At 38.3% G+C, this 26,988-nt stretch overlaps 2 protein-coding genes across 9 annotated transcripts in view; one reads left to right on the top strand and one right to left on the bottom strand.

Moving 5' to 3' along the window:
• LOC110828296 (netrin-3) overlaps positions 1-5,942 on the bottom strand; it is a 171,018-nt gene extending 165,076 nt beyond the window's left edge. For 3 of the 4 annotated variants that reach the window (XM_022060882.2, XM_022060883.2, XM_022060885.2), the window contains exon 1: positions 4,339-5,942. In XM_022060882.2, coding sequence (XP_021916574.1) covers positions 4,339-5,587 — 1,249 coding nt within the window. In that variant the 5' untranslated portion in view covers positions 5,588-5,942. The remainder of the gene's footprint in view (positions 1-4,338) is intronic. The other variant, XM_022060881.2, reaches the window with a different exon arrangement.
• Positions 1-26,988, top strand: part of LOC110828294 (uncharacterized) — a 183,024-nt gene that overhangs the window by 155,533 nt on the left and 503 nt on the right. For 3 of the 5 annotated variants that reach the window (XM_022060877.2, XM_022060874.2, XM_022060878.2), the window contains 12 exons: positions 18,547-18,707; positions 19,573-19,781; positions 20,002-20,172; positions 20,409-20,500; positions 21,145-21,330; positions 22,064-22,179; positions 23,352-23,478; positions 24,200-24,403; positions 24,981-25,152; positions 25,874-25,986; positions 26,237-26,404; positions 26,615-26,842. In XM_022060877.2, the coding sequence (XP_021916569.2) occupies positions 18,547-18,707; positions 19,573-19,781; positions 20,002-20,172; positions 20,409-20,500; positions 21,145-21,330; positions 22,064-22,179; positions 23,352-23,478; positions 24,200-24,403; positions 24,981-25,152; positions 25,874-25,986; positions 26,237-26,404; positions 26,615-26,842 (1,947 nt within the window). Of the gene's footprint in view, positions 1-17,332; positions 17,541-18,546; positions 18,708-19,572; positions 19,782-20,001; positions 20,173-20,408; positions 20,501-21,144; positions 21,331-22,063; positions 22,180-23,351; positions 23,479-24,199; positions 24,404-24,980; positions 25,153-25,873; positions 25,987-26,236; positions 26,405-26,614; positions 26,843-26,988 lie in introns of those variants that run through there. The other 2 variants (XM_022060873.2, XM_022060872.2) reach the window with 2 other exon arrangements.

The following is a 26,988-nucleotide window of genomic DNA, read 5'->3' as shown; positions in this document are numbered from 1 at the left end:
ATGCTCCACACGAACAGAGTCAGTGTCCAAGCACATGCAGGTCCCTGTTGTTGAAACTGATAGTTTATTATGAAGACTGTGAAAGCACCTGAAAAATAAATGTATCTGTCCCGCCCGGTAACTTCAATGGTAGACCTGAAACTCCATATTTCACCGAGTATTATCAAAGATTAAATTTAACGACAGTAAAATACCTTATTATTCGTTTATATTACCCATTTATTTTAAAAAAATTGTAAGAATGATTTTATAGCAGGCGCGTTTTAGAACAATTTATGAACGCGTCTCTCCATACGTTAGTACGTACTTATAAATTGGAAGGTGCCAGAATAGACATATTATTCTCATGAGTTCTTTGCGACGTGCATTTAGAAGTATTAAACCCGCCTTATTCGATAGTTACCACTTTGGCCACCTGATCGCAGCACCTCAGTTCTTCTTTACGAATTTTGTCATCCGTAATTTTGTTATCACTCCCCTTGGGATATTCAAGAATACGATCTTGGGGTAGTTCAGAATAGCACAACCTCCACATTTAATTTAATTAAAATCCGTCCTGTGGTTCTCGAGTTGAATCGACTGGACAGAAGGATATGTACGACCAGCCCATAATGCGTTCTCGCTGTGCACTTCGTGAAAAGAACGCGTAATAATACAAACAAACAAAGAAAATGCCTCGTCTCTCGGCAATATCATGGTCATGATTTGTTTGTCGTCTTAATTTAAATAGGACATATAAAGCACGCTATGGATTTACTTCATCCGTTCCAGCAAAATTTGACTCGTCCTGGGAGAGGACAGTGTCCAAAGACGACACAGTACTATTATCTAAAATCCTATAATATATTCTTAAATAAACGAAAAGAATCCACAGGCAGCCTGTAGCTTGTGATAGGCCTAAGGAACGTGTTTTTAGTTGCGTGTTTGCGGCAATATTTTTATTTTTTATTCTCCCGCCAACGTTCAGAGTCCGTGAAAATGCAGTGATTAACTGTTATGTCGGTGTTGACTCGTGAATAATTATTTACGCAAACAAAACGCCTTGCTGGCTGGGTGTGAAGTGTCTTGCCTGTTTTATGCAGTGCCTGTAACTGCGTGCAGTATTTAAACTTATAGAATTAGGAAAGACTCTCGACCCAGAGTTGTCGAGATAAGTTAATTTTGAGTTCGTACAAGCAAAACACAGCTCCTGTTTTACACAGGTGACATGAGTGAACATGGTCTTATTCCTGAACGCGAATCGAACCAGGTACAAAGAGTGTTTTCTTCGTGACTGTAATTCCGATATCAGTAATCGAATCGTGGGACACGGACGGGCACATTCAGCTCAGTACGATAGCCCATAACACTAAAATGACGTATGGGTGCACATTTCATAATGGGCTCAAGGAAAATGCTATGGACGGGTCATATAGCACGCACTGGACAGGCGAAAAGTGCCTACGAAATTTTAGTTGGGAAACCTAAAATGAATAGACTACTTAGACGTGTACTGTAGGATGATGGGAGGATAAGTAGAGTTGAGGTTGTAACCTGGATTCATCTGGCTCAGAATAAAGATCAGTGGCGGCTCTTGTGAACACGATAATAGACCTTCAGGTTCCATAAACGTTGCGTATGAGTAGCTTAGCGACTGTTAACTTCTCAAAGCGGATTATGCTCCATATAATTCGTTCGATTCGGTGAACAGGTTACAGTATATGATTTCCCAGTGGTTAGCGCGAACTGTCTATCTCTTGATACAAACTTTCCGTATCTCCCTGTGTGTTGGTCCAGCTTTTCCAGACTCTCCTATTTACCTGACGCCCCCCAGACGTGTTCTTGTGTTTCTGGTCCATCTGGCATTTGCTGCCTTTCCCATTGTTATGTTTTATTTCCATCACGATAGATGCTACTGCAGTGTTACCACTAACTACTGTTGAATGTTTTATAAGCTGGATATATTTGTTAATGCCGGAAGGCAAAGATGATTTTCTGTCCTCGATTTACATGACGTGTACTCGAGTCGGCTTTCGAACATTCATTATTTCTCAAAATTATAATGCCTTGTTTATATACAGCACGCACTGAACTAATGTTTGAATGGTTCTTGATCACAGGGCAGGGAGCCTCTTTACACGAACATTAAATCATTTTTGAAGAGGTAACAGTTTAAAGTAAGTCTCCGGTAATTGGGGGACCATTTCAGCGAGTGGGTAACATAAGGAATGAAGGAATGGGCGAAGAAGTGATGTGAGTGGTTCAGCGGATGAATGGGTAAATGAGACATTGGTTTAGAACCTGGGCGAGCGACTAGATCAGTCTGTGAATGGATTAACACGAACTGCCGAAATTTCGCGATTACAGCTCAGGAATACTAACCACTACACCGCTTTGAGTCCCTTTATACCAAAACTGGCCGTATTTATTGTTTTAATTTTACTTTCTGGTATGTTTCAAAATTATATTTCATTATTTCAATATATTATTTTATTTTCTATTTTATTAATATTCATTTAGTGTTTATATTATTTACATTACAGGCTGATACAAAAACAACAAAAAACGTTCACCCACACTAAAGTCATATTGAGCATGATATACATATACAGAACAACATCGAATATGTTATTAAAATGGAATAAAAATCTGGAAAAGAACATCGTTTGATATCTGATAAACATCTGATAAAAATGTACGCTAAAATAATATATAGAAATTGTATTTAAGTTATTATTGATTTGAATCTTTATATAATTATATACACCTGAAGATAGTTCTTTTAGGAACTGAAACATGTCGTGAAAAATGATGGTCTAATGTAAATCGAATATTTCGATAAAGAACATCATTTAATATTTTAAATATTTTAAATGTTAATTATTGTAATATTTTAATACTTAATAAGAATTTATTGTGATTAGACGGACAAGATTTAAATAATTAAATAATATATATTTAAACAGAAAAATAAATTAATTCTTTTTACGTTAAGCTTATTTTGACAATTTTTCGTAGTAAATGTATAGAACAATGTTTCCTGCCAGGCAGAATTCAGTGTAAATGCAGAAAACACATGAACAAAATTTCATGTGTCCGAAAACCAGGCACAGTTTATTATCGTAATTGTCTGCCACAGACCATATGTGACATTTAATTGTACTCGTTGTTTTTCAAGGATCCGAAACTTGAACACTCGCCCTAAGAGGAAATCTAGATTGAAGGTGTCTGATTACAGGAGACTGAGAATATTTGGACAAGAAGAGGGAACGTTACAGGACGCCGGAGAAAATTGTAATCACGATGACAATTTCAAGGAAGACGAGATAATTTATGCATGCAATACACATGTAAGTTCAGTTTGTTTTGGAAAACAATTTGAAAGGTAGACACGTATGAGTGGATAGAAGGATAATATTGTATTGGGTCTTAAACTATTTGGATGTGCAAATGTGGACTACATTCAACTGGCCCAGGATAGGGTCCATTAGCTAGGTTTTGTAAGCACGGCAATGAACACTTATACACCATAAAACGAGCTGAGCGCTTATTCCCTTCTCAAGACTGACACTGATCCATAGGTTTTATTGTAATCGTATTTTTGCTGATGGAATTAGGCCAACTCGTGTTACAGGACACCTTCAGCGGAATGTGACCTTAAACGAGACTGAATTATATGGCATTCGGCGTAGGTAAAATTTAGATGTTAAAGATGGCAGCCTTTTGAGATTTTGCGTCTTATAGTATCGTAGAAGTTGGCCGACGTTTCAGAGATGCGTTGATGATGATGTACAAAACGCGTTATAGGCGAAAATAATAAAATATTTTGTAATATTCTCTGTTTCTCTCGCTCTGTGACCTGTTTTCCGGGCGAACGCAGTCGGCTTTATAATACAGAAGCGACATATGTCAAATGCTGTTTTGTTCCTTGGCAACTGTTTAATACGTGATCGCTAAACGCGTCACGGCCAGTAATAACAATAAACTTGCCAACGGAGATATATGTTCATGTGACTGTCATAATAAATAAGACATTTTATTATGTTAGTGAAGTTTGTTAAAAGAAAAACAGGCAAATACGGTCACCTTCTGTATTTTCTTATACAGTATTGCCATAATAAATAGGTTTAAGTATTAGTCACGTGTTGACAACCCGAAGAATCCGATGAGGATGAAAGAATTTAAGTTATGAGTTGCTGTAGAAACTGAATGAAAGCTGTAGAGCCCTCTATCTGAAAGCGTGGGTTGACAAGTTAAGCGTTCTGTCTGCAGACCGGAATACCAAGCGCTTGCGATATCTGAAGAAGAGAATCTGATACTGCATTACCGAAACACCTAAGAATGAGGAATGTTGCCTACCTTTGCATTCGTTTGAGTCCCTGGCCGTTGCTCTGCTCCATGGCCTGTCAAAGTGGAAGGGCTTGCACCTTTCGCAGTCCCTGCCCGCGGTGTTGTGCTTGCAGTCGCAGGCCAGTTGCCCGTCGCGGCCCGCAAGCACGCATTTGGAGGCATGCCCATTGCACTTGCATCGGCCGCCGACAGCGAAGTCCGATACGGCATAGTGGTAGGACATCGTGGTGGTCGTAGTGGGAGCAAAGCTGTTAACCAAACCGTTCGGACCGCTGTCTGCAGAAATGCTCGCGGCGGCCACGGGTTCTAGGGGCGCTGCGGCGTGATTCTCTATCTCTTGCTGCTGGTGCGGGCTCTTTGTGTAGTTGTCTTCCTCGCCCAACTTTAACGCCGTCTGTTGAGGATGACTTTCAACTATTCCTCCATCCTCCTCGTCGTCCTCAAAGCCGTTAGGCAGATGCAGGCGGTTGAAAACTACTTTGATATCAGTTGCTGTTACCCAGTCTTGCAGCACAGGACTGTTGTCGAAGTCTGAGGCGCTGGGTCGTCCTTCCAGAGTGCTAAAGGCGATGCGAGAGGCAACTGGTCCACCCTCGCCACCGTTCCCATTGAACCGGTGTGAATCCGTACAAAGGGCTTCCTGTTCGTTGGCCTTCGTAATGGTCGCCCTGTTAGGACGACCGTACACCTTGCGACACTGACTCGAGTAGAACTGGAAGGGCTGCCAGGTCTTTCCGTAGTCCATGCTCTTATAAATGGCAATGGAGTCTGGTTTGGTTGCTCGAGGACAGAACTGGAGACTTACGTACGTCAGCTCGTACTTCTTGCCCAGGGATAGCGTTAGGGTCACGTTGTCCGGGAAACTCGAGGCGCTGGCGGGAGATACTATTGGTTCCGACCTCCAGCAAGTAACGTTATTGGGATTGTTCAGGTCAGTCAGGTATGAGGCGGGGTGACGACGTTTCGGCTGAGACTCGTCGCATATGTGACAAATACCACCATTACCGCCACCTCCGCCAAGAGTCTCCGAAACGTCGCAATACCTCACCGGTACAGTAGAACCGCAAGTGCTAGAGGCTTCAACAGGATTTCCAAACGCCGCGTTCACGAAGTCTGGGATGCAGCGCCTGGGACGATGTTCGTCGTAGCAAGGATCTGGAGGCGTCTGTTGGGCCGCGAACATCTTGAGGAAGCTGTCACTGCTGCCTGCCTCTGCCACGAGAGGGTACAGCAAAACCAGGAACACGACGACCGCCATGATTGTACTATTAATGAAACTGGCTGTTTAAAACAAGCTGTTCCTAACGAACTGCTCCTTCCTGTATTTACAAACGCACTTAGACATTCTGTGGCCAACCTTTATCGTACGGTTTTGACGTCCAACAGCCTCACACTGCTATTGCGAGGTGCTCCTTTACGCGGAAAAACTGTCACACCGGCTTGTGTCAATGCGAATTAATTCATAAGTGTCCCATCTCGCCTACAGAGCCGGGGAATACTTGAAGAAGTGCACTGAGTCGCGTCACGCGACGCGTAGCGAGAACGCCAGAGGGATGCTGCTTGCTTGCCCGAACTGATTGCCGGCCGGAACCACACTGAGCGGCAGCGGACCGAGAAAGCGTGCCCGACCAGCGCAGCGCGGGCGGGACCATTGGCTCAGTCCCCGCCTCTCTCACGCCGATCGCCATCCCACCCCATCAACCAATCTCCAGGCAGATCGGGAAGGAAAAAATATACCTATTAATATTCTATTTCCCGGTAACGGTACTTAGCTCCACTCCGTTTACTTTGTTTTTTCATTCTTTTGTAATAATTCTTTCGTGCGCAGTTTCAATTTTAATTAAATTATGGAAGAGAAACCAGAGGTCTGCTGCACACTGAAAATCAAATTTCTGCTACAAAATTTTCAACCGGATATGATAATAATACCAATGGTGTGGTTATCTGTAGGAAATATCTTCATTTTATAGACTACCTTTGTTTCCAAAGGTATCGTTTGCGAAACAAACTTAAAATATATAGAAACGGGATCTGCGAGTACAAAGGCTGTCGTGGCAGACTTTAAAAGTTTTTCGTCATTCTCTCCCTGTCCCTAAATAATTCTGTCTATTCACCATTTACTATCATCTTAGCGCCTTATTCGATGCCGTTTAGTGTTGTTAATGTCCTCTGCTGCCTGAAATAGATTAAATGACAGCAACTACAATAAATTTGTACTTTACCGATTAACAAAATTAAACTGTGATGTTCATGCAATGGGCAGTTTTAGGCACATACGACATTCATTTCAGCTTACTCTGTTTTTATTCTACATGAGGAGGTGCTGTGATTCTCAGTAGAGTTCGTCGGTTTTTAAAAACCGGGTTTAAAAACCGTTTTTTTTATAATTTTTTTAAAATTCGAAAAGCGGTTTTTGAAATTTAAAAAACTGGTTTTAGATACTAGAATTAATATGTAAAAAGTAATTAAAAACGTTAATATTTTGACTTGAAATCGCCTCGGGCACAAGCATATTGTAGTAAAACTAATCTTCATGAGTCAGGCTGAAATTAGTTCAAAATTATTAAATGCTTTAGAAGTACGAATTCAAGAAAGAAGACAAGTTGGATTGGTAACACTTTTGCTATATTTGTAAAATCTAATTATATAAACTGAAATTTTTTAAAATAAGTATAAATATTTTTTTACTGTTTTAATTATATTTTAGTTTTTTTTGTAAAAATTCCAAAACCGGTTTTTTGGAAATACTGGGATTCGAAAACCGGTTTTTTCAAAAGTCAGTTTTTGTATAAACCCTAATTCTCAGTGTCTGAAAATGACGAGTTTGGTATTTCCATACGGAATTATCAGAACTACAGGTTTCTCGCCTTGTGCGTAGAATACGAGGGTGCCTGAGAAGAGGATACTGCTGAGAGTGGTAGGACCTAAGAGGAACGAAGTGAAATGAGGCTGGAGGAGAATACGTAGTCAGGAGCTTCGTAATTGGTACTTCACACCAAATATTATTAGGATGATCTAATCAAGAAGAAGGGTGAGATGAGAGGGATGCAGGGTGGGAGGGAGGGGTGAGGAATACACAAAAGAATTTAATCCAAAAACCTCACGGGGAGAAAACTGCTTGGAGCAGCAAGGTGTGGACAGGAGAATAATCTTAAAATTTACCGAAGTTATATGTCCACATGGCTGTGAATATGTCGATGGTGATTCACCTTTCATAAACCCGGAAGACCACCATCGACATGTTTAACCCTCGAAACCTCAGAGATTACATAACTGTAAAATATTACACGTGTTCATGCCAAGGCGATGGGTCCTGCCTCGTGGTTACATGTGTTTTCGAGGGTCCCGTTTCGAGATTGAAACTGAACGCTGCCAGGTCTCCCGTAATGTAACATTACAAGTGAACTGTAATGTAAGACAAGTTGATTGATGTCTATTAGCGTCGTCAGACATGACAGTTCCGAGTGTCGTGTAGCTGCATTGCCCACAGCAACAGCACCCACGCGGGGTTGAAGTAAGTGTCCGAGACTGACGATATCACAAGGGGATTTCCATAACAATGGCTGCAGTCAACCAACCTCGCTTGGATATTCTTCTTTGTGTGCCGATCTTTATTTTCTATACCACGCATTTGTTGTTTGCTTTGTAATTTGACGGCAATTTCCAGCATCTAAGACACGTGTTTTCTGCTCCGTGTAGTAAGTTTTACATTCCCTCGGTTTACCGCTCACATAATTCTAATGGTGTTTCAGAATAATTCTTTATAAGATATTCAAATCTATAACAGTAACACCAGCATGAAAGCCTTTTAATATTTTCCGTAATTCTTATTTTTTATGAAGAGTCCATAATTTGCCGAAATATTTCCCTGATTTGTCCTTTCCTATATTGGTCAGTCACACATTTCATGTTACTATTTAAGCATTCGCGGTAGAGTATTAGTTTGTCACTATCTTATGATCTCAGTTGGATTCAAATACAAAAATGTTGCGTAAACAATTTTTTTACCCATCACTTGCAGTATAAATACTCCGCTAATATGCAAGGGCGCGAGCTTATATGCTAAGATTATTACGATTTCCGACGGCAGTAACATGACGCCCACTGAAGTCCAATTTGGTGTAAACATGTTTTGCAAACCTGTTCTTTGCGATAATCATGCTTCATTTACCGAAGTTGCAGGTTTATTCCTACGCAGCCAATCACACTAAAGATATTACGCTGTGCAGTGCCATAACATACTTACCTTGTATTTATTTAATGCGAACGCTGTGTCGAAGAATGTTTCAAATAAAAGTTGAAGGCTATAATGAGGTCTATGCCTCGTATCATATTCATAGACTTCTTTCAAACAGGTGATAGGCCTAAAACTCAATTTGTCCTTCTTCTGAAGTAAGGACACATTAAACGCTGACCAAATCTGAATTTAAAAAAAAACCTTCGATACCAAATTATATATATATATATATATATATATATAGAGAGAGAGAGAGAGAGAGAGAGAGAGAGTCGCTTTCGAGAACGTCCTGACAGACGTGTAGATTAACACGATAGACTTATTTTTCTTTCTATGAGCTTTGTTTTTGAAACCGAATAGAATATTGCGTCATTTTGCATTAACATTTTTCCTTTCCAGTACCTGAATATGTTACTAACAATGCATACCTGGCCGAGCACATTATCTCAGAGAGGAGAAGCAAATGTCACTGTGTCGCTGTATTTGTCCCAATTTCTATGGGGTGGGGGGTTCTTCTGAATTAAACTAACACAATAATGTGCGTTGCAGCTGAACCTATCATGGCGCACAGACGCGTAAGGTCGACGTAGAACCCGAAGGCCGTGACCCGCACTTTACTGTGTGCCAGTTCCGTAGCAAATAATTGTTGCTCCGTTTTGACATCGGGCGTTAGAAGCTGACTCAATAGTAATTTCTGCACCACTTCTGAGAGCCCCTGTCCCTCCGAGGTGGTTCAATGGCACATTGCCGTCATGATCACCATCTTACCCAGATCTTTTGTGCCCCCGTAGAGTCACGAGGTCAGCCGTGCCTGCTACTTGGAGCATCATCATCAGAGTTGACCACGGATGGGATAGAATTTCAGTTTATGCTTCACTATTTCTACCAGTAAAAGGGGAGCGAGTCCGAGGATTTTAAATACGTAATACAGAGGTTTGATTGCTCCTTTGATATCGGTAGGAGTAAACATCTTCATTTATCAACAAGTGTAACTAAGCTCAAATTTAAGTTCGGACAGGTCAAAATAATATTTGCTCAACTACAGTACCCATCGCTGAGACCCAAATCCCTGAAGGATATATTTCCTGCTGAACATCGGTATAATTTTCCAATAGGCTAATTGCTGATGTAACACAGAACAGTAAATGACGATCATTTGTAGTCGCTGCTGTTCGCTGAGCGATTTTAGTAGATTTAAGACAATATTCTGAAGAAAACCGAACTGGAAATTGAATCCACGCCATCCGAATACGAAGCAGATCAGAAATATTATGTCAGTTTGAAGGTACCAATAAATTGGACACAATAACATCAACATTACGTTCTTATTCGTCACAGAATAATGTAACGAAAATGAACACAGGTCTCAGCGAAAGCAGTATCTTTGCTTACCCATAGGAAGGCTATTTGAACGCCTTGAATGTTAGGCAACTTCTCTAGCATTGGAGTAGAGCAAGTTGACTAATTGCAGAAAAGTTTGTCATCTGGAATGGGGCGAGAACAAGTCCACACATAACTGCTCGTAATTCTTTCCTGTTCGTCTCCACGTGTGCGTGTAAACTTTTGCTTCAGTCGGTCTTTGCGTGTGTATTTTACTGTATATAGTTCAGAGCTAACGGAAGTTTTGTATTTTGTTTTCGTTTCAGAGTCGCTCGTTTCCTATGCCGTAGTATTTCTCTGCTGCAGAAGAGTGCAAAGAGAGACAAAGAAACATAGCATTTTGTATCTCAGTGTTACATCCTTTTCGTGACTGCTTATTTACACATCTAAAACACAAAGTTTAATCTTTATCATTAATTTTTAATTAGTACCTACCATGCCATAATGTAGCGTAATTGGCTGTTTTCGCGGTGTTTGGGGCCACTCGCGGCTTCGAATTCCGCTTGGAGCATGTATTAAGTCAGGGTTGTCCTGTGGAGGTAGAGTCATTGTGATACCCCGATCACTCACTGAGCACGTCTTAATGAAATCTTAATAGACTGAGCTAATGAGAACTCTTTATTATGTTAACAACAACAGCAGAGACGACTGACAAGTTCGTGTAGATGGGAAAAGTGTCGATAACATGTTTTTTGTCAATTTTTTATTATCACAATCCATCTTTTTTGTTCTTTCAACTAATTTATTTCTCTCTTAAATTTGTTAAAAAGAATCATCGCCGTAGTTGAAGCTGTAATGAAGCTTAATAATTTTTCTCAAAAATTGCTCATTGCAATATAAACCTATTAAGTTTTACAATTTGTGTCTGGAACATTTTCCGATATTCTGTAGCTGCATTTAACGAAATTAAAAGAAAATGTATCCTATGTCTATGCTGTGGTGCTTATTTCTATGTAATTTTAAGGAATCTTGTGTTCCTACATACTGGGGTCAATTAACCGATGATTCGGTATTCAGTTATGATTAGAATTTTCAGTCCATTCTTGCATGCATGCAGCTTACTCTCAGTAAACGGATTCAGAGAACGAAAGCGTAATCATGCACCGGATAAAGCAAACAGACAACTGGCATAGTGCATTTTAGGACTCAGAAGAACCTTTCTTCCAAAATTTCTTTCTTTTCTCCTTCTTCGCTCTTTCCTTCCATTGTTCTTGCATCCCTTCATTCTCTCCTCATTTACTTTCTTTCTTCGTGTATCTGATTCTATGACAATGATTCTCTCACATAAGCACGTTGGTCCTGTCCCTCCTCTGCCGGCCTTCGAACCGTGCCCCTCCACTCTCTGCACGTGAAGTGTGCCTTGAACTTTTCATCATCACTCAGACTCAGAATTCAAGCTTTTGTGTCTGATAGCGGGAAGCCAATTCTGATATGTGTGTAAGCCAACGAATTGTGTGACATTTTCTGAAAGTACCTCCTCATTCTTCCAGCTATTTTATTTTTATTTTATTTCACATGCAACAGGAATACAACGGACAAACGTATAGAGCTCTGTAAGCAGAAATGCAACAAGTATAATATCTCATGAGGTAGCGTGGAATTTTTAGTTTATAAATGAACTAAGATCTATCGAAAGAAGTTAATGAATCTCCTAAGAAATGGAGTGTCGGAATTGTCCATTGACTACGCGAACGAAAATCTTATACCGACTTGCCAAAGTCAGTCAGATGTGTCTCCTGAAGTCTTTCAATAGCACATTATCTCAAATTTATTTATAAAGTACTTATGCCTCTGTTCGGGGTTCGTGAATTAACACAGAACATTCGTTCATTAGTTTCAGAGAAATTCTATAGTAGACTATATGCTTTATGCAGTCAGTAGCTATATTATTTATCAGTGTATTAAACATGTTATACTTCTTAAATACAAACATTCACTCAAATTCAAGATGTTCCAGTAAATTTATATTATCTACGTACATGTTACGTCGTTCGCATGGCCACCATATTGGGTTAATTTAAGATCGGAAAAGGGCTTTTGATGATTTTTGGGGAAATGTACATCGAATAAAATTCTAATTGGTTCCGACGTTATTAGGAGGGAGACATACAGATTTTATTACTTTATAACACTGTTTTCACTTCCGGAAGCCAGATATAAACGCAGAAACACCACTAAAAGCTATAAATATCACCATGTTGAGTGTGTGTTTGTATGTGTGTGTAAATCTTCTTCGTACACACGCGTTATAAATATTATTACTTCATAAGCCTTTGAAATCTAGAATGTGTGACTCTCAACTGTAAGCTCCATAAATCTTGTCACGTGATTAATCAGCCCCAAGAAATAAGCAGTGGCGGATCTGATCAGACAGATCAATTGCCGCTGCGTGAACTTCGTTTGGATATTTCATCGGCGCCGCTATGAAGTTATCAAGCGTCTGAAATTCAGTTTATGTCTTGCTTTGTTTATTTAACTTAAGTATGTAAGTTCTGTGACATCAACGGCTTATTTTGAAATGGTGGGATGAGAATGAGTCGGTGGGAACTTCAATCTCTGAACATTGTACAACTTCGAACTTAAAATCTAGATAAACCAATTGTAAAAAAAAAAAAAACTCCCACGAGACATGAAAGTGTAAAGTGGAGCTCGTCTTGTTACACCGAACTCCCTCCAGAGCGCTGTGTAGTTTGAAGTACTCCCAGACATAATGATAGCTCAAACAAACGCTAATTCCGGCTGAATTAAAACTTCTTTGGTGTGTAGTTGAAGGAAACAGCAGTTGTTTCATACACTAAGTTTCTACTGCAGTAATTCTAGTTACAAAAGTCTGAGGTGCAATGTTTATGGAAGGAAGCTTAATAAATGCCAGATTAAAATTATTTCCTTCCCCCTGTTCCAGACATTATTGCGCTTATGTTATGATGATACTCAGGCCGTGACCCACATAACGAAATTTAACAAAGTATTGAAGCACTAGATTAAACTAATTGCTATTAAGGTCTGTCTTGACACTTATCTTCCTACAGAAATCAGCTGTTTTATATAGAGTCATGGATTGTATAGGTCAACGACGCTGTTTCAGATGCAGACGTTAATACTGAATGGAATGAAAAGAGAAATACGAATACTACCTCGTAGTTAAGGATTTGGTAGGAGCGGTCATGGCCTGTTTTGATTTATTATCCTGGAATTTAGCTGTAAATATTGAGTAAAACGATTAAAATCTGTGGCTGCCTCCCGAGCGTTGCTGCTACAACCGCTGATGGTCTCCTGCTGTGGCCTTATTAGTTAATATTTTTTTGTTATTTTATTGTTTTTGGTCAAATAGGCGAGAATAATATGGGCACAGAGATAGGCTGTGCATCTACAGCATACGTTAGATGCTGTTTTCTTTAAAGCAGAATTTTACGAAGTTCTCAACAAACGGTTTACGTACGAGAAATATTATTATTAATAAGAAACATTTGCCCTAGTAATGTCATTAGCAGCTTAAATCACGTGTATAGTTACGCATACGTTTAAATTCAGTCGTAATTAACCAGTCGTAATTAACCAGTGACTTTAAATTCATAGTCAGCCCGAAGATTCAGTTACGGCGTCTCACAACGAATTTTGTAAATATCCGACAAAGAATTCCGTGTGACTAGGCACCGCGTATAAAGGACAATAGCGGTAAAGCTCCACGAATTCTTAACTCTGACAACAATTTGTGGTGCTTCATAATAGTAATCAGCCCGTTTTGTTTTATAATAACTGTAGAGCCATTACACAAACTTTATCGCTTCTAATGAGTCTCCTCTATAAAGTGCAATGAAAGTAACATACGCCGCTTTTCCGCGTGAGGTGATAGGGCTGTCTCTTTGAAAAAGGTCATGCCGTTGGGTCAACCTCTGCTGACGCCATACGTACAATCAGTGAACCATAAGGTCGCCCACCTTCCTTTTCACAATCAGTCAGTCATGTCAAAAAAACTGCATAAGCAATATATGATTCTGGCTTCCGACCTCCGAGGAACTAATCTCAAAGTTTGGCCGGCGACCACGCTCCGTATGTCCGTGAGGCGGTCCAGGTGGGCCTGCGAAAGTCCTCGAGCACCTGGTCGCCCCATTCGTTGTTGCGACGAAGCTCAGACTCTTCTTCCTTTGTACACGAGGAAATAATCCCGAGGCCAATGTGCTTCATGCTGCAGCTGAAGTAGGGACGCAGCAAATGTTAGGTAACCATTGCTGTGTCTAACAGGACCAGAGTACAAGATCTTCATCATTTGAGACCGATCTTCACGGATACTGTTAAAACTGATTAGTTACTTTAATACGTCACAATTTCTGAATTTCAAAACGGCTATGAGGTAACACATCTCCACCCCTAGATTCAGAAGACGATGTTACTATGGGTTACTGAGACATGTAAACTCGTAGGTACATACCAGTGTTTCGGAGAAACATACACTGTGTACTGTCTCCAAATTCAGCTCTGAAGATGGAAACAGCATGTTTCTGCAAAACGTTGACATCCCTCTGCGAGTCCACACAGCGTCACAACGTCGTCACGTTCTTAAAAATTATTATTGACTATCATTTAAAGAAAGGAGAACATCGTTACTTCGAATTCTCTGATATACCGTCCCATCACTTTGCTGGAGGTTCTGAGAACAATCTGAAGACAAAAAACTTAGGATAATTGATCTCCGGACCTAGGTTCAAACTAGCGACTGTTGAACACGAAACAGATGTTGGGCCATAACACGTATTTTACCAGGAATACTTCTGCGAATCATTTTGAAGTAGGTTTTAAACAAATGAGCTTATAGCGCTGCGTAGTTAGTTACCCCCCTCGACCTGTCCACGTGGAAAGTAGCGACCTTTTTGGTTGACAATAATTTATTATAGCTTAATCGCGGCAACCGTTTGAACTCGTAAGGTACCGTGTGATTGTTTCTGAGGTTTCATTACACTAAGTAAACTGTCGTGCGTCAGGATAAGAAATAAATCTACCAGGACACGTGGATTCCCCCCCCCCCCCCCCCCGGGGGCCGTTGTCGTTTCTCAAGAGCAAGTTCTCTCTCTTTTTCTCCATCTTGTGGAAACCAATAAGAGCCATTAGCGAGATTGCTGCCTTCTTGGCACTCTGTTGTCAAGATAAAAAGAGACTCATAATAAGAGAGGGTCTGAAGCCAGCCCTGGATTCCACGTGACATTGCGTTATTATCATAGATAGAAATAGTAGTTTTGTTTTAAATATTTTCTGCGGGCCTAAGTTTTAATTCCCGGAGATTATACGACAGGATAGATTTTATCACTGTAGGACCACTTCTTTATTTCACTTCTTGTTCTGTGACGAACTGATTTTATAAACTGCCTGGTTATTGTATATAACCAAATACATGCTCCACTGAATCACTGCCCTTGTAGTTTAAACTCCCTAAACCACAGCACCCAGTACCACAAGCGGAGACGATTTCCTCACACGTCATTGAGTGAATGATTTTGTAATGTAGGTGAACATAAAGATTCAGGTATCAAAACTGTCCGTTGTTCTCCATGCCCGCAGGAGAGAAAACAGTTTTTAGTGTTTAAAGTTATGTTACTTAGATGCGATTCCTGGGTTCTACAAAGAACGGGGAATTTCGTAAGCTGCTGAGCAACTGTCAGCTTCAAGATAATTACTCTAGGAGTTGGTTACATTAGCTTCGAACATTCATGTAGAACAAATTAAACATGTTTCAGGAAATTTATGGGTTAGAAAAATTATATTAATCGTAGATAGCTTAGGGCCCTATATTTAAGAACATGTGACCAGAGAAACATGGATTAATCAAGATCTGGGTCTGGCATATTTATGCAGTAAGATTCCGAATGAAGAAACATAAGTGTTCGAACTGAATAGTAATAATAATAATAATTCAATTCAATTTATTTATTTAAGTGCGTGACAACAGCCAAAAAGGCCAATAACAGCCAAACACTAAACCAGAGTACAGGATAAAATATAATAAGTAATTAATTTATTTCAATAATAATAAAAGTAAAACAAACAAATGAAACTAAATATATAAATGTACCATATTAATAATAATAATAATTAGATTCATTTATTGAATAACAATAATTTCCAGACTGTAGCCTGTACTTCTGTTAACTTCATTTCTACTTGTTAATGTAGTTCCCACATAAGCCTGCTTAAAATTTTTAAAGTTTCTAAATAAATTATTAGACGATTTTCTCTTTAACTTTCGTTTCGTGCTATGTTAAAACGTTAGTTTTTTCTATATTTCTATATTTACGTCTGGACCAATTTCTTTACTGTAATGCTTGAGAACTTCGTTGTGGTATTTATATTATCCTTCTAACAAATTAGCACCATTAGGCCATATGTTTTCAGCTCTTTTCTGTTCTCTTGGGTTTTCCTGGCGGAATGTTCTAGAGCAGTGACGACAAAGCTAATTATTTCAACTCGTTATAAATTGGAATGACGTAAAATAAATGTTTATCGCATGTACTCTATCGTACACCACATTACTAATACTGTTAACTCAGTGAAATTTTCTTGGCTATAGCAGTCTGGGCATGGTGCTGGAATGGTGAAGACAGAATCTTAGAAAGTGTCGCTGTAACCAATAGTACCACCATGACAACTGTATTTGTCAGGTGTAGAAGTAGACAATTCTCCTGTCCAATGGGAGCGTATGGATGTATCCTCAGTCTAGTGTGAAGGCTGAGAACACTTAGGGGGTTACCTCCACGAAAACAGACAAAATTCGTATGTTCTTAACAGTTAATAAAACTTATGTACCAAAATATATAATTTCTTGACTGAATGTTGTGGTCACGTGGTTAGCTTCGTATTCGGAACGTCCCGGCTTCGAATATCGGGCCGGAGACTGGATATTCTGACTGAGTTTTTTTTTTTGGTTTTCCTCAGTTCCTCGAGGCAAATGCAGGGATAATAGTTTGAATTAGGCCACGGTCGCTCACTCACTCTATGGTGCAGGAAATTAATTGAAAAGTCGATTGTTTACTTGGCTTGTCAAAGAATATCCCAATTTTTAACGGAATTCCATTCTCTCGTTCTGTCTAATGAATATACATATGTATATGCTTAATATTTTCGACGTTCCTACTATATAAAGTGAAGCTTTCGCGGCGACCGAAGTTGATGAAAGACTCTCGGGTAACAGGCCGCTTCAGGTGGCTGAATAGTGAATGAACCATTTCCTCCGCCAACGTTTCGAGAGCCATCTCTGGTCTCTTCCTCAGGGCAGCTGCAAAAAGAAACTGGTCCTATGTCGCTCGCTCGCCGATGGAAACTGCCATCTACACGCAAGAGTAACAACTACGACTGAATGTCGACATAATGGAATGTTTTCCTTTGCACATAGTTGTGGATAGGACAGAACCAAGTAGACAGGTCATCTGTGGATACATCCTTCTTCGTATATCTGTGTCTTTGAATTGGACGTTGGTGGTGAATAGAATTTGACATAGAAAGTTTGAAGATTTTTTATAATGGCAGTTTCATTCACAGGTCGAAGAATTATATGTATAAAAAATAATTTTCTTTTAACGCCGTGCAGAAGTGGCTATATTATTTTGTGAGTTTCGTTTTACATTTATTGATTTGTACATTAAGGTTAGCTGGGAGCAGTGTACATACAATTAATTTATTTATAGTTTATTTAATGACGCTTTTTCAATACCTCAGACTACATATCATCGAATGAGAGGGTGTTAGTGAATAATGAATTGAAAAGGATGCGGAAGTAAGCGGTCGTGGCCTAATTTAAGGTACTATTCTGGTATTTTCCCGGAGGGACTGAGAAAAGCAAGATACAAAGATCGGTGCCTTCTGAGTCGTACCGGCGTGTAGTCTGATAGAAGTTTACGAACGTTTCAGAGGTGCTTGCTGCTTCCATCATCAGGGTGATAATGCAACAAGTACCTCAGAAACGTTATTAAACTTCCACCAGACTTCGTGGTGCTACAACCCAGAAGACAGTCTTCCAGTCTTCATATTTGCCACTGACAGAACCTCAAATCATTCTCAGTTCACAGATTGTTTATAGATTATGAATTTCCAGTATCTTGCAGTTAATAATATTGCTGCAGCTAGTAATGTAGTACCTTTATAACAAGGAACCAGAAAAGTAAATAATGAAACAATCATGCAGTTTCAACTCCTATTAAAAAATGAAACTTGTGAATCTGTTTTATAAAGACAGTGATACTGACAGTAAGTTTTAAGTCTTCAGTATGCTTTTCTAAATATATTTAAAGCTAGTTTTCAAATTAAGTACAAAAGCAACTGAAAAGTAATGAATGAATGGATTACACAAGGAATAAAAATATCCCACAGTCATAAAAAGTGTGTGTATATAGTATTTTTGAGTATTTAGCCTAGGAGAAGATAAAGGTATGATATAACATTTGTCTGGAGGAACTGAAAAAAAAGCCCTGCAGTCCCCCTCCTCCCAATTCAAACCTATGTAGCATCACCTGCTTTATGATGTTCAGCACAATTCCAGTACATGAAAATATTTGGTAAAGAAAATAATTGTGCATTGAGCTTTATTGTTCTGTAATTAATTATTTTATTTTCAGGCTTCCTGAAGTACCCACTGATGTTCCAGATGATCCACTACTTAAAACACAGGGAATTCCTGAAATCAGCAGCCTGTCAACAGAAAAATGCTCAAATGCTGTGAAAAAATATGCTTTAAACTTTGAGTCTGCAATTTGGAAGATTGAGGACCAGTTGAAAGGTGCTAGCCATGAATTTTATAACTTACTGTATGTTACAGGCTCTTTTCAACACAGTTAGTAGTTATCCTGAAATGTTCCCTTACTGTTGTCATAAAAGGTCCTTATCAAACCCTGTTCTTGGCCAGTTCAGTTCACATCATGTGTTTACATTCAGTACTGTACCCTATAATCTTCATAATTATCCTTTCTTTAGAGTGATTGTTATCCAAGAGATATCCATGTCCCATGCTTTATGCATTTCTTATTTCTTCAGCTTTTGAGCTTCAACACCAGTCCTTTTTTAATGTCCTTAAAAATGCAATGAGAATTACCAAGATTTCAGTTTATTATTATGTAATATTACCTATTCCTCACTTTGTTTGCATTGGGTCCATACAGGTCAATGAATGAACTTTCAGATTAGTCCATTATGTTAGTTAAAATTATCATTAGTAAATACTTACATCAGTAATACTGTTATATCCATTGATTAGGAGTTAAAAAAGTTGGTGCATCATTAAAAATACTTCCAGCCTCCTATTCAGTGGCTATTGGAGAGTCTTATGCCAGGACTAAAGTGGCCAATGTGTAAAGGTGAAAAATACTTCACTTTATTGCCAAAGTATGGAGCCTTATTTCCATTCATCCATATGTCCTCATGTTGTTTAATGAAGCATGGAGACAGCTGTACCTTATTACAATATTAGGAATTCTGATGTAAGTTCATTGTGAACTATACATTCCATGTATCATGACATATGCTTCCTGTTTATTTAAACTTCATGATTATTATTAATGAGGCACAGCTGATTTCTGTTTCATATCTGTGACTCGTACTTGTATACATGTTTGATATCTCACTTCATATGCGCATTGCCGTTTCAGGAAATCCAGCACAGAATTTATTTGCGGAAGTGTTGGACCCCCTTGAGAAACATGGTGCCCCTCTGGACACAACATGGGGTCTTGTGAAGACCTTATTTTTTACCAATAAAAATCTTATGCCTGGGAGAACATATGTGAACATCCATGATAAAGCACGCCGGTTTAGAGCTATCAAGTTCAACAGTAAGCCTGTATATACAGCATGCAAGGTAAATTATTCTTCATATTCAGTATAATGCATCTTACTGGACACTTGTTGTTTTATCCACTGTTAACTTTCTCAGTAAGAACAGAATTTGTGTTTGGGCCTTCTTCTGCAGTAATCACTTATTCCTGTCCAAACTCTCACATCAACATCCATGAAGAATTTTGTTATGTACTGTATTGTATTTGTGGATAATGTCTAATATTTTACATGATTTTTTGTAGGAAGCAAGTCTTAATAATGATTTTACAGAAGAACAGAAACGAGTGGTGGGAAAATACATCCTGGAGGGTCGTCTGAATGGTTTGGATCTTGATCACGTACAGTACATCAATCTACAACAAACAATTAAGCAGATCACTAATCAAAGGACTAAATTCAAGTATAACATTGATGTAAGTTAGAAATAACGGCTAGAGTTCATGGAGCACAAAAACTTAGTCTACTGTCAGAGATGTTCCTTGTCATGTATCACGCTATGTCAAAGCACCATGCATTCTAGATGATGCAGTAATGAGGTTGGTGGTCAGTTTCACATTCCATGTACTTAGCCCAGGGAAAAAGCATTCATTGGCCATGGATAGAAGGCTGAAAGGGTCGCAGACCCAGTTTTCTGCTTGTATCATTACAGATGGCTACAAAGAAATTCCAGCACACAATTTTTGATCACTCAGTTGTACGAGAATTTCCTGAGAGTGTTCTCAAGATGCTGGCATTAGACAGGTAAATTAACTTGCGATTAATTAATTAAAATTTATGTACTGTGAAATTCCTAAATTAAATGTTCAGTTTCTTAAAATATTTTTATTGCGTGACAGAAAATCAGTTTAAAAATTAAAAATTTGCATTAATATTATTTCACTCAAGTGTCAGTTATGTGCCCATAACCTTTAATCGTACTTGAAAATTTTTGCTTTTGATGAGACTGAACAAAAACGTTGACATGTGCAGTTAAAACTAATTATTTTATTGTTGTTTGTTGACTGCTATTGAAGTAGAAGTGAGGCTTATGTTATAATCAAACAAGTCCATTAGTCACCAAATTCACTTTGCATCTTTGTACTCCCCAGAGACTAGATTAGAAGTGCCAGTTTTTCTTGTTATTCCTTATCATAATTATAATCACCAACATCATAATTATTTTTGCAAGTTCTAGTACTCAAGTTACGTGAAATACTCCAGAATTCTGAAAGTACTCAGAGATTGATGAATGTTGTAATACTTCTTATGAATCTCCTGTTGTAGGCTGCATGCAGGATAATTGTGTTTATTGGGGCTAACTTATAGATCTTAAAATATTTTTGTTTTATTTTTTCCCTTAAGTGTTTGAATTACTCCGGTTGTCTTCTTTTTATTTACATGCGTAGTTCACAACCAAACCTTGGTCCATGGAAGGTCACCCTAATCCCACATGTGTACTCCAAGTTCCTCGAATATTGTCCAGACCGAGATCTGCGTTGGAACATGTGGCAAGCATATACAAGACGAGCCTCTAAGTTTTCAGACTCAACTCTTCAGAACAGCACACATCTGGAGGAGCTGAGATATCACAGGTGATATATGACTGACATATTAAGAATATTTGGAGATTCTTTATTCTTTCGTCATTAAATTGTGGTTAAAACTGCCTGGCATTTAATTTCCTTCACACCAGCTTTCTCAGAAGGTACTGTCAACTAATAGTGATTTGCAGATAAAAGTATCAAATTGGTAGGGAACTGTAAGAAACAGAAACTGAAAATATGTGCATAAAACTATGATGAAATGCTAGAAAATGTAAAAGTGAATTAAAATTAAAAATTTGCATTGGTCAGAAACATTCAGTTGTGACCTAATCATAAATACACTTGATATGTACTATGCACTGTTCCGTTTGGGTGTAGATGTAAGTTGTAATAAAGGAAGACTCGTCTCAAGTGAAAAACGCAAATAGGGGCGCTGATCATTGTTAAAATTTGCTTTGCACAGATCTTTCACTTCTCTGGATGTTCAGAAAGAACTTGAAAACCTTGCTGGTGAAATTTCTATTTCTGTGATAATTTCTGTTCATGATACTGTATGTGCAGTCAAGCATTGCACACATATAGTCATGTGTGCACTGTGAGTGGTAGCTGTTCTCACACCATTATGAGGCTTAAGTGGCATTTGTCCATCATCATATAGTTTCAGATGACTGGACATAGATCCCTAACCCTTACTTCACCATATGTCACTATTTTCTTAAAATGCTGTTATTTGCAGGTCATTTCTCTTTGGAAGTAAAAGTACTGTGGTTGTATTTTTCAGGAGATACCAAGCATCTCTTCTGGGGTTTGACAGTTTTGCAGCCATGTCTATGGAAACCAAGATGGCTGGTAGTGTAGAGAATGTCAAGACAATGATTACCAGTCTTCTAGCCAGAGGTACGCTTGGCCTGAAACACAGGTGAGACGATCACAAGAATGTGTTCAGGTTTCCACAGACTCGATTTAATAGAGGTATATTATTAAGCCGTAGATTAACTACCCTTGTAACATGTAAGCACACTGGAAATAAGCACAGTAAGTTTTATATGAGGATTTCTGTCTTCTGGGTTGTTGCGCTGTGTAGTATGGTCGATGTTAACCAACGTTTCAGAGGTCATACTGCCTCCGTCATCAGGCTGATGAGTTTTATATGTTGGTATCTTAAAGACTTACATCATGTTGTTGTGATGCTATGCTGGTAAATGTTAGCAAATATTAGTGATGTCACTTGCTTTCAGTTTAATTGGATTTAATGATGAGTGAGAATAATTCAGTACTTGTTGCTTGCAGTGTACAAACTTTCAAAGTCAGTCATGAGGTTAATGTATTTTTTGGCTGCTTACATTGTTTATGAAGTTTCCTGTAGTAGATTAATCTAACATACTCATAGTTAATAAGAATTTAAGTAGGGTAAATTAAACATGTATGATACAATAAATAAGTAGTTTCATTATGTCAGTGCATTTTATTGTAAGAAACCTGGGGCAAACAGTCTGTATTTCAGTTTGCATTAAAATAGTTATGTGACAGTATATGAAAATATTTTAAAAATAAATAAATAAAATATATATTTTACTCTTAAACCACCATATAATGTCATCTCCACTTTATCACAGTGTACTGTAAACATGGACTTGCTTAACTCCCACCTTTTACTTTCAAATCATCAGTGACAAGAACATATTGGAAGCTAAACCATGATAAGACTGTAGAATTCCTTGTGCTTCCATCCAAAAGCATAAGTAGTTAGTGTACACCCTTGGACAAGCAGTCCGCATTGTGGCAGTTACTTGAATTGATAGAGTGGTTTCATGTATATGAGCATTTCCCTACATGAACCTAATAATGCTCCTGTTTGTAAATGTGTATGGAACTTAGGACTAACATCACTACTTTTCCATTTTATGAAAAATGTCCTTTCTTGATTAAAAACTGGTGACAAAGATAAGAGAGGAACTACTACTAGTAAATATTGTTAATTAATTGAGAAAGGGTGGAGTATGTCAAAATAATCCTTATTTAATTCTCACACAATTTCCACAATAATAATTGTTATATTGTTGTTTTAGCACGTCCATCCCAGGATCGTGAGATACTTGAACTACAGGAGTTTGCTATTTCACGGGGTTTTGATGGTGCAATGCAACTCTGGGATGTTCCATATTGGAAGAGGAAGCAGTACACATCACTGTTTGGGTAAGGCAGTTTTGTTCAGATATGTGTTCATTGAACAGGAGAAATGAAATCCCCTTAGCAGTCAAGCAGTCATTATACAGTAAATTCCAATGATTTTTTAGATGATATGTCTTCGTCATCATCCATCTGTGATGATGGAAGCGGAGATAGTGTCTGAAGTGTTTAGTTTTGCTCTGCAGTGACACAAATAATCAGTGTTGATGATTTTATTGCATTTAATTGTTTCATACTGATTTGAACTGTATATCCCTACTTGAAAAGGAGGTATGCATTTTTACATTTCTATATACACACAGTAACACTTGAGTGTATAGAACATTAACCTTTTTGAACTGTGTGTTACATCTTATATGCAGTTTAGCAGACCTGTATTGCAGGGTTCACTTTCACTGTCCCACTGTGTTAATACCTAACTTTTATCGTATGTAACTAGGGGACTCTGTACTGCAGGACTGCCGGGCAGAATTTAACTTCAAGTTGAATGGTTTAGTAATATGGTACTACAACACACTGCCAGCTGTAGTGCATGTCAATTGTAATGTACAGATGATAATATTAAATATAGAATAAGAAATCATCAAAAGAAAGAATTTCAGAATTGTTATTAACTGAAATATAACACCTGTTTTCCAATGGAATCCTTAAAATATACATATGTATACTCTTTTGTATAGTTTGCTTTCAGTTGCTTTTATCTGTATCCTCACGTTTGTTAAATAAGTTACAGTGAGAAACAGCTAAGAGAATACTTCCCACTACCCAAAGTTCTGGCTGGCCTATTTACCTTGTGTGAGCAGCTGTTTGGTGTGCACATTCAGGAGCGAAAAGGGGTGAGCACATGGCACCCTGATGTCCAGTACTTTGACATTTTGGAGCCAGACAGCACCGAACCTGTTGCAGGATTCTACTTTGATCCCTATGCAAGGTAAGTTGAAGAAATCTCTGTTCTTAAGAACCACAATTAAGGCTTCAGAAATACAACATGACTCCACTTAAAACCTTGCATACCGTGCAGTGTACTGATATATAAAATCATGCATACAAACAAAACTGTTTACACATTAAATAACACAAAGTGTATAAACAGTTTTGTTTGTATGCATGATTTTATATAACATGAGTCTGGTATTTATTTGGCAAAATTTGTTTGTTTATAGAATCACAGTATGTAGGTATGTTTATATTAGCTGCAGATTTTTTTAAATTACTCACTGGAGTGAATAAAAATATATGTAGAGCCCTGACTACATTATCACCTGATATAAATTTATAATAAACCTTGATTGATATATATTTTTCTATTATGAATCTGGGCAGAAATCTGTGTCTTCTCTAATACTCTGGTCTGTATCTTATTACTGATGGCTACTATAAATTATATTAGCTTCTTTTCTCTCTTACTTTCAGTTTCTGGGATGTCTTTTATTTCTAAATTTATTTGTTTATTTATTTAATATTATAGAAGACAATTTTAAATCATCAGTCTCACACCACTATTACAGAAATGATAAGCTGTGGACATACCAAGATGCAGGTTGGGTGATTGCGTTACGTGGCCGCAGTTCTGCAGTCAATACTACTCCACTGGCATCTCTCATCTTCAACCTGCCACAACCTCAAGAAGGACAGCCTGCATTACTCTCCATCTCAGATCTTCGCCTGTTATTTAAGAAGGTGTGTTAACCTCATGCCCCTTGTAAGAAACTAGTATCAGTCTGTCTGTCTATTGCAACTTTTGAATCATTCCAATGAATAAGATAAAATATTTGCTGTGAACTGGAAGCCACTATAAGAGGACAACATTTAGCCCTGAGAGAGCGGACGTAACATGTAAATAAATAAATAATAAATAAATCTGTGGCATAGCAGCTCCAGAGAGCCAAAGCCAACTAGCTTGACTGCTGGCCTCACGTTCACATGCCTAAGCAGAGGTGAACGATCATCCAACCAGATACAGGGTAATGTGTGGTAAGCACGACGAACCCCCAGCCATTGCTAGCTTTCCTGACTGGATATTGACCCACTGAGGAGCTGTCAGTTTCTCAAGACGAGTAGTGCTTCATGGTGTTAGTTGCTTGAATCTCAAATCAGACTTTATTGATGTTCACAAAAATGGTTTATTGCACCAAAAATTGGTACATAGCATAAAATATAAATCTCATTAAGGTCTGCAACTTTAAATTGAAACTTTTTTATGAAATGAATATTTAATTAAATACAAGTGAAAATATTTTCTGACTTCGTGTAGTGTTATTGACTTGACAATAATACTTTTATCTATAGTAAATGAACATAACAAGTAATGAGGTTTGCAAAATAGGGAAGAATGTATTTTTCTCTCTCGTATCTTCTACAAAAGGATAGTGACAAATATAATTATTGTGTTTGCCTTCAGTTTGGCCATGCTTTGCAGCATCTTTTAACAAGAACCTCCTATTTGGAAGTGTCAGGCTTGTCCAATGTTGAGTGGGATGCAATAGAAGTCTGCAGTAATTTTATGGTTCATTGGTAAGTGAAACAGTATGTACATTGTAGCATATTTCAAAATGTATTATAAATTATTTTAAAATAAAACTTTCCAGCTTACATACATCCTGTAAGATCCACAACAGGCATTCTATTTTTAATTCTGTAAATTTAATAGGAAATACGTACAGAATATGTCCAGACCAGGTTAGTTGTACATAAATACCTGTAACTTGTGTTTGTGTTCCTGCATGTTTCCTGTACTCATAAATTAAATGTTTCTTCTTTACAGGTTGTACAACCAGAATACAATTGATCTTATCAGTGGCCATGTTGAAACTGGGGATCCCTTGCCATCCTCCATGATGCAGCAGCTTTGTCTTGGCCAGAAACACATGGCAGGCTATGAGCTCTGCAGGGAGCTCTACTTGGCATCTTTGGACCTTGAGCTCCATACTTCGTAAGTACAAGTAAATGAGATTGAAGAATTCAAGGCATAGGCATTCTTTATGATACACCGTAGCTGATAGTAATCATGATGTTCTGTCTATAATATATCCCATGAGGGTGATGATGCCCTGATGATGGAGGCAGCAAGTACCTTTGAAATGTTGTTTAACTTCTACCAGACTGCATGTGGCTGTCATTTGTGAATTATTTGTGTTTGTAGAAAAGATTTCTGGTGGGACTTGGTGAAGAAACTCTGGCCTCAGTACTTGGCTTTCCCTCTGGATAGCAAGGATTCGCATCCATGCTCTTTCGCAGCAATTTTCTGTGAAGAATGGGGTGCAGCATACTATTGCCACTTGTGGGGACGTGTTATTGCTGCAGATGTGTTCAGCACATTCCTTGAGGCTGAGCTTCATAGTACAGAGGATCGTTCTGCTGTTGGCAGAAGGTGAGTGCAACTACAGTGTAACCTTGAAATACCAACATGTTTCCAATAGAATTTCTTTATCTTATGTGAATTTTGTTCCATTTACACAATAGGAAGCCCTTGGTGGATGAAATTTCATAGATAATATGAAGTCTTTCAGCCGCAGT

Source organism: Zootermopsis nevadensis, unplaced genomic scaffold (genome assembly GCF_977971745.1).
Source record: "Zootermopsis nevadensis isolate Lab colony 2312 unplaced genomic scaffold, Znev_1.0 Znev_ptg000022l, whole genome shotgun sequence".
In the NCBI taxonomy this organism is placed as follows: Eukaryota; Metazoa; Arthropoda; class Insecta; order Blattodea; family Termopsidae; genus Zootermopsis; species Zootermopsis nevadensis.
The sequence above is the reverse complement of the archived record's forward strand: the minus strand, read 5'-3'. Positions and strand labels throughout refer to the sequence as shown.